The sequence below is a fragment of the Cibotium barometz genome, chromosome 1 (assembly GCF_041138505.1).
Source record: "Cibotium barometz isolate CiBa-2024 chromosome 1, ASM4113850v1, whole genome shotgun sequence".
NCBI classification, from domain to species: Eukaryota; Viridiplantae; Streptophyta; class Polypodiopsida; order Cyatheales; family Cibotiaceae; genus Cibotium; species Cibotium barometz.
The window spans coordinates 15,018,673-15,026,108 of NC_141046.1; the positions used below are offsets into that span (position 1 = coordinate 15,018,673).

The 7,436-nt window shown below is 41.5% G+C and overlaps 1 protein-coding gene across 2 annotated transcripts; it reads right to left on the reverse strand.

The window, feature by feature from the left end:
* Window positions 1–288: 288 nt before the first annotated feature.
* LOC147641643 (2-methylene-furan-3-one reductase-like) lies at window positions 289–6,673 on the reverse strand. Of its 2 annotated transcripts, none has more exons than XM_086797018.1 (4): window positions 6,431–6,673; window positions 5,984–6,307; window positions 5,719–5,878; window positions 289–551 (listed from the first exon to the last, which is right to left on the reverse strand). In XM_086797018.1, exons 1-4 carry the CDS (start codon window positions 6,623–6,625, stop codon window positions 457–459), a joined length of 774 nt encoding a protein of 257 aa, XP_086653144.1. In that variant the 5' UTR covers window positions 6,626–6,673; the 3' UTR covers window positions 289–456. The 2 variants fall into 2 exon arrangements, with proteins under 2 accessions (XP_086653144.1, XP_086653089.1); XM_086796963.1 differs by lacking the exon at window positions 289–551 and adding an exon at window positions 3,170–4,082.
* Window positions 6,674–7,436: the final 763 nt, after the last annotated feature.

Consider the following 7,436-nt stretch of genomic DNA (forward strand, 5'->3'; position numbering starts at 1 on the left):
AGAGAAGCATTTTGTGTGACAATCTCTATGTGAGAGAAGGCCAAACTTTGAATTGAGAGAGGAGCAACAACCAACTTAAAGCTAAGAGTGAAGCTAGGTTGGAGATTTCTTTCAAGGCCATCATCAACAATATGAAGCTCTTGATCAACATCAAACTCAATGGAGTACAACATTGATGCTAGAGTAACAATATAATGAAGGTATTCTTTACTTTTTTTCTTAGTGTCAAAATAGTGTGAAAATACACCTTGATTGGAGGCTTTCACTACATCCTTGTGGGCACCTTCTTCAAGAATTTTGTAAGGGATTCTATAGCCCAACTGAGAGCGTCCCATCTGAAGCTCCAGTGCTACAGAAATCCTCTATAATTGACCACCTATAGCTAGAGAATTAGGCAGAGGTCTCAAGGACCTGTTGAGTAGAGAAGAAAGGGTAAATTGGAAGCCTTCATTAGCCTCATCCTGTAGCACATTCAACGCATTCTCTCAGCAATTTTGTAGTTCTTCTTGTGGCAAGTCGGCTCAGCAAAAAAATCAGACCAAATTCGTCGCCTGTGTAAGCATACAGAAGGTTCCCTTGTCACATTTTCACCACAACTGCAAATCACATTGAGTGGAGAGTGTGTATGTCTTTGTGACAAAATCATTATATACCAAGCTCTCATGCTATAAATAGCAATTACACCATCTCATTCTAAGTGAGGAGCTGGATCACTTTAGTAAAAGTCATGCCTAGGTTTATTCACACTAAAACCAAGGCACAACTCAAGATATCTAAGGCATCTCATAAAATTAAAAAGGAAAAGACATTGTCGCACTACTACCATCTAGCACAATCACTTAATTTCTTAAATCTTATGTGTACTCAAATGCATTTATTTGGGAAAGGCCAATTCTAATTTGGTAGTCACTTTGTGTGATCTGGGATAGGTTTTTTCATTGGAGCACCTCTCTATGTGAGGGATCATTCAATGTGGTTATCATACCATTGTACAAGATTCTGTTACTAAATAAAGGATCTCACTTATCACTATGTGTGAATTGATATAGTGTTGCATCATGTCTAACTCATCGAGTCATCATTATCGTCACTTCTTGGAGAAATCTGAGAAGTTTGATGGCTCCAAATACCACAGGTGGAGCATTAAGATGCAGATGGAATTAGTAGATTGAGAACCATGAGCCATAGTCAATGGCATAGAGAAAAAGCCTTCCAAGGACCCTGATAGTATCACTAAGTGGATGAGAAACAACTCAAAAGTCATTATCATTTTTCATTTGCGGGTTAGCAGATAACCAAATTTATCAACTGAGCTCTTCCAAGAGCTCTCATGAAGCATGGACTCGTCTTAGATCCATATTTGGCCACGTCAATGTAGTAGCAAGGATGTTTCTTCACAAGAAGCTATATAGGTTTGAATTGGATGACAAGGAGATAGTAGAATATCAAGAGTCTAATAAATCAACTTAGTGGAGCTGGGGTTACCATTTTGATAAAGAGGATGCAATTTTTATCTTACTTGATAGTATGCCTGATGCTTATGAGTGTGTCTGCTCTACCAACCAAACTAACATGACCCTTGCATTAGTTACCTCGTCTTTGATCCTTGAAAAAACTTGGATGGAAGCCAAGAATACTTCCAAGGAATCCACCTCACAAGTTCAAGTGGACTTAATTCTCATCATGGATGAGAAGAAGAAGAAGAAGAAGAAGAAGAAGAAAAAGTTTCTTAGGACTTGCTACTACTACAAGAAAAAGGGACATGAAGCTAAGGTCTGTTTCAAGAAGAAGCGGGATGAGGAGAACAAGAAGAAAGAAGACAAGTAGCTTGAGAGTAGCCATCATGAGGCCAATGTGGCCACCACTGATATACTTCTTTAAGCCTTGTGCTACTTATATTTTTAGGAGTTTGTGTGAAACTCATTGTAACCCTCTTCACTACACACCCTACATGGTATAAATGTAGATCAAGAGAGGGTGTTGAGATTTTAGTGATTTAGCATCCATTTGTACTAGTCCTTAGTTGATAAATGCTATGTGCACCTTAGGGATAGAAATTTTAAGGTCATAAAGTCTCCAATTATAATCGTTAACTAGAGTAGACATGGTAGGTATCACCCTTGATTGAGGAGTCACTGTATGGTGAGTCTAGACAATCAGGAAAAGATGAAGGCATCTTAGGGAGCCTAAGTGCTAACCTCCAAGAGATCTATATATTTGAGGTCTCTACATGCATTATGGACATGAGAGGAGACTTTGTGTTCTTACTTTGTGCAACATACGATTAGTTGGCAATATACTTGGTGGTTCCTTTGTGGGAAAAAGGCTTCTTTCTCTTGCATTAAGGTAATCATGGTATTCATTGCTTATCATTTACATTCATGATGTTTATTGTTTAGTCTCTCATATGCTTGGTGCATCTATTCACTTATTTCACTAACATTACGTATGCTTATGTGTGGGATTATTTATGCTTCACAATCTAGCTGATTAACATCATTAGCATTGTAATCTCATAATCTATTTTCTAACAGTATGATGGTATCCTTTGCCAGACCCAATATGGATACCCAAGTGCAAAGAAGATAAAAGAAGAGCTATTATTCTAGACCTCAATGGATTGTTGTGTCATATTGTTGAAACTTGATATGGCGTGAAGCAGTCTTCTTATAGCAGTGACCTGGTCCACTATAAAGTTAACCACCAACATTATGTGCTTTGTCAGGAAGATGTCCATGAGTTCTTGAATTGGTGCATCCAATTCTTCCATGTTTTTTGAATATATCATGTGATCAAGGGGTATTGAAACAATCCCTTGTGAATTTTTCATGACCCCCATTTTTTTTATGGACTTACGAGTTTTTTTTTAAAATGGAATAAAAAAACCCTTCTATAAATGTATTTCTATAAACTTACCTAAAAATTTTGAATTAAAAAACCCTACTATACTTACATATTTTTAGGTGAACCCCCCAAGATAGTATCTTGCAGTGCCTCCTTCAAAATAGATTGTTACCTTTGGAGCTCTGTTCTCCATGCTTAAGAGAGAGAGAGAGAAAGAGAGATCAGTGTGGGTGCTCCAATAGCATTCAGGGTGATTGAGAGAGAGAGAGAGAGAGAGAGAGAGAGAGAGAGAGAGAGCTAAACCCTAATCCTGAGGAGCACCTCTCCTCCTCTCCAATAGCATTCAAGGTGATTGAGAGAGAGAGAGAGAGAGAGAGCTAAACCCTAATCCTGAGGAGCACCTCTCCTCCCTCAAGAACTATGACTGATATGTTTGTGTGCTAGAATACCAAGTGTCACGAGACCGGTAGAAACAGTCCCGCGACACCTTTGCCGCACACGGCCTTCCACAGTCCATGCTTCATGAAACGGCTCCATCGGCCCATTGAGCACGTCTCGCACGTTTTCCTTGCAGGTCTCACCAATCACTTGCGTTCATGCCTGGCTCGGCTCCCTCGGCCTCGTCTCGTGTCTTGCCTTCCATCCATGATCCGCTAGCCCAGCCACGTCTCGGCCCATCGTCACGGCACGGCTCGCCGAGACGACGGCCGTTTTTCCACCGTTTTCGATCCCGTCATCGTTTTCGGTCCGATCACCATCAAGGCAGAGAGGAAAACCCCCGGGGCACTCGGCACCCACGGAACCGGAGAGAGAGAGAGAGAGAGAGAGAGAGAGAGAGGAGTGAGAAACTCAATCTCCAACAATAGTTAGAGAGGGATGATGTGGGTAAAGTTGTAGCTGAAAAATCTTTTCACATCATCACAATACATTAATGAAAAGGGTATTATTCTTATGTAGTAGTCCTTTTCTTCATTCTATGGGTGATATGACTACTTTGCCCATTGCCTTTCCTGTTTGCAAGTAACTAAAGGCCTCCTTTAATTGGGAGAAAGAAAAGAGACCTTTGGGATCAATGATGGGCTTCAATTGCCCACTTTCGAAGAAAGGGTTGAGCTTCGCAAGGATGGATCCATTGGAGGTGAGAACAAAGGGTATCACAGGAGGCTTTGCTTGAAAATCGGCTATGGTCAGTACATACCCTCCCTCCTTTGTAGCCTTGGCAGCATTTACACCATCTCCTGTACATAATCATGACACCGTGGTAGCTATGTGAGACTAAAAATAGATCTTCAAGATTTAGCTTAATAGTCCACCACTACAATGGCTCACTATAAAAATGTAATGAAGTTCAAATACACCAGTCATGTAGGCTCATAATAGGAAGGAACAACTCTTAAAATGTATCTAAACGTACATGATGGGTTACGTAACCTCATCATGTATCTAAACATACATGATGGGTTACGTAAACTCATAATAGGAAGGAACAACTCTTAAAATGTATCTAAACGTACTTACTCAAGATCGTAGGAAGGTAAAAGTGAGCACTTACATATTTTAACACACAATCAACCGTCATGCATGAGCATAAAAGAATGCATTGGAACTCGTCTAGAGGCAAGCCTTATAGGGACAGACGTTCCAAGGCCATCACTAGCTTCCAATCGACACCGCGCACACATAAGAGAATAAGGACAACCTCAATGAAAATAGTACAATGTGGAGTGTGGTATGTGAAGTAGAGAGTAGGAATTTGGACGTCGCGGGTCTCGATCCCTGTTTTCACTTGTATGCAAAGCCAGTTTCCATGTCAAAGGAGCTTGTAAGTGATTGCATTTGCAAAGGGCATTAAATTGATTTAAATAATTCCGTGATAAGTTTTTTATGGTGAATGAAGTTGATCTCTCATCAAGGATTTAATATTCACGTGATCACAAGATTTTTTGTGATAATAACATATATGAACAAGTTATTCACATGTTCTCATGTTACCGTTCACAAAATAACAAGTCACGTGCCATTTGGGAACCCCTTAAAAGCTTGGCTACACATGGGAATAAGCTATTCACATGTTCTCATGTTACCATCTTCACATAATAGCAGGTCAGTGGCCACCTAAGAAGATTTTTTATGCCCGACAAAGATAAATTTTTTAGGCCCTTGTGAAAGCTTTGTGAATATAACATGCGATCACAAGATTTTTTGTGTTATTAACATATGTTTTTAACATGTTCACATGTTCTTGTTTACGTCAGTGAAATCCCTGTCTCTCATGTTTGCAAGGGGATAAATTCAGAGGTCAATTCACAACGATCACAAAATTTCAATTTGCATGAGAAATTGGTCCTTGCCTACATTCCTATGCAAAATATGGAAGTTAAATTCTTGTTTTGACGTTTGGGCCTACAGAAGGGGGATTCAGAATTGTGTGTTATGAGAAAGAGGAAGTGTCACGGTGCTACTGTTGGGCTATTTTCCCCACCCCAGCCATGGGTCATTAAACTCTTAGAGAGAGTGCTGAGTATGCCATCATATCAAACCTTGAAACCTAGTAACTGTTACCATGGGTCATTAAACTCTAGTACTCATTATGCCATCCTATCAGACCTTGAAACCTTTGAAATGGAGGCGTCCCCGGCTCTACTGTTGGGCTATTGTCCCCACGGGCCACCCCAGCCATGGGTCATTAAACTTTTAGAGTGCTCACTAGTATGCCATCCTATGGTTGGGGTCATTAAACTCTTAGAGGCTCACTAGTATGCCATCCTATCAAACCTTGAAACCTTGGAAATGGGTGGGTTTGAATGGTAAAAGAAGCCGCTGTGTAGATTTATTTATCATTAATATGGGTCATGATGAGAATTAGGAGCTTACCCACTGTATCAAAGACGAAGTCGTACTTTTCTGGCAGCTCATAGTAGTTAGATTTGGTGTAGTCAATGACCAAATCGGCTCCGAGGCTCTTCACGAACTGGATTTTCCCTGTGCTAGCTGTAGTGGCAACCACAGAGGCAGCATGGACAACCTTGGCCAACTGGGCAAGCACAAAACATAAGGCTAAGCATATTTAAAGCTTTAGTCAACTTATAATTCCTAATCACTTCATGTCAATTACAGGTGACCATCAATATATAGATACCTGGATGGCCAAGCTGCCCACTCCTCCGGGTCCACCCAGTATGAGGGCCGTCTGGCCGGGCTGGAATTTGGCTCTCTCGAAGGCTTCTTGCGCGGTGATGAGTGCAAGGGGCAAGCTTGCTGCCTGAGCGAAAGTTAGGTTCTTGGGTTTGAGAGCAAGAAGCTTCTCTTCGACTGCTGTGTATTGGGCCAGGGACCCAAAGCGCTTAGGCCAATTCACCGCATGCTCTGAGACGTCCCCATAAACCTCGTCCCCTTCCTTCAAATCCTTCACCTGGCTGCCAACCTTAACCACGACTCCGGCCACATCGTAGCCTGGGACATGCTGCAGCAGACGCACGTGGGTGGGTTAATGTACCGCATGCGCACAAATTAGCAGTTGATAGGAATATTCAGAAGCATAATAAGCAAGCTGCTTGTATTCTGTGAGGGCTCAAATCTTAATTACCGGGAGATCGGAGTCAGTGTGCTTGAGATAACCTCGCGTGCGCTTGAAGTCCACAGGATTGAGCGCTGCCGCCTGCACCTTCACGAGCACTTGATCTGGGGCGATTTCTGGGACCGGGTATTCCCCAAACTGAAGCACCTCCTCCACCACCCCATACTCGCCGTAGTGCCAAGCTTTCTGCAGATTGGCGACCATCTTCTCGTGTGAGAACTAGCAGCTAAATTCTCTTCATGGATTAACGCTTACCCGAGAACCTTTATTTATTGAGAATCTCACATGATATAAAAATGTAAAAAACATGTAAACATGTGCGCTAGAGAGTGACGCGGGACCAACTTTCCGTAGTAGGTTCGTGAACCTTCACTGAGGTGCATGAACCTTAGATGTCAACCTCAAACCTTTTTTCCACGTGCCAACATACTCCAATGCGTGCTAGCTCACCGTCCGTGCCAACAGCTGCTCAAACGCCAGTTGTTGTCTGGCAATAAAGAGTGCCTTCCACCCGCCGCCGACAGTCACTTCTTAGGCAGTGTTCGAAAAAAATAATTTTGCCAAAAAGTTAAAAACCTTCATTAGAAATTTGGGAAATTATTAATTGAAGAATTTCTCAAATTTTGGAGGTTTTCCTTCTAAAATTTCCCAAATTTTGCAGGTTTTTGTACCTTCAAGTTAAAAATTTGAAGGTAATTTTCAGAAGTTGCAGGTGCAAATTACACTAAACCAGGTGAAGGATTTGAAGGAAGGGGACGAGGTTCTTCAAATCCTTCACCGCATGCTCTGAGACGTTCTTAGGTGACCGTTTATCAGACACATTAACATTATATATACTAGTTCTCCCACACTCTCTTCTCGCAAAATGTATTTTGAATTTCTATCTTCCTTGCCCTACTCATTTTCTCTAAATGAAGAGTCTATAATGTTTTTTTTTAAAACCACCATATATCTATACAGGATTAAGGGAGACTGGCCCTCCCTCCACGTGGGCAAAGGAGGGGGCCCTATTTCA

Excerpts from the sequence above, each read along its gene's own strand:
- LOC147641643 (XM_086796963.1), bottom strand. The coding sequence starts at position 6,625 with ATGGTCGCCAATCTGCAGAAAGCTTGGCACTACGGCGAGTATGGGGTG. Across the intron at positions 6,308-6,430 it reads ACACTGACTCCGATCTCCCG|CATGTCCCAGGCTACGATGT; the intron begins GTAATTAAGATT and ends CGTCTGCTGCAG. Across the intron at positions 5,879-5,983 it reads TGGGCAGCTTGGCCATCCAG|TTGGCCAAGGTTGTCCATGC; the intron begins GTATCTATATAT and ends GTGCTTGCCCAG.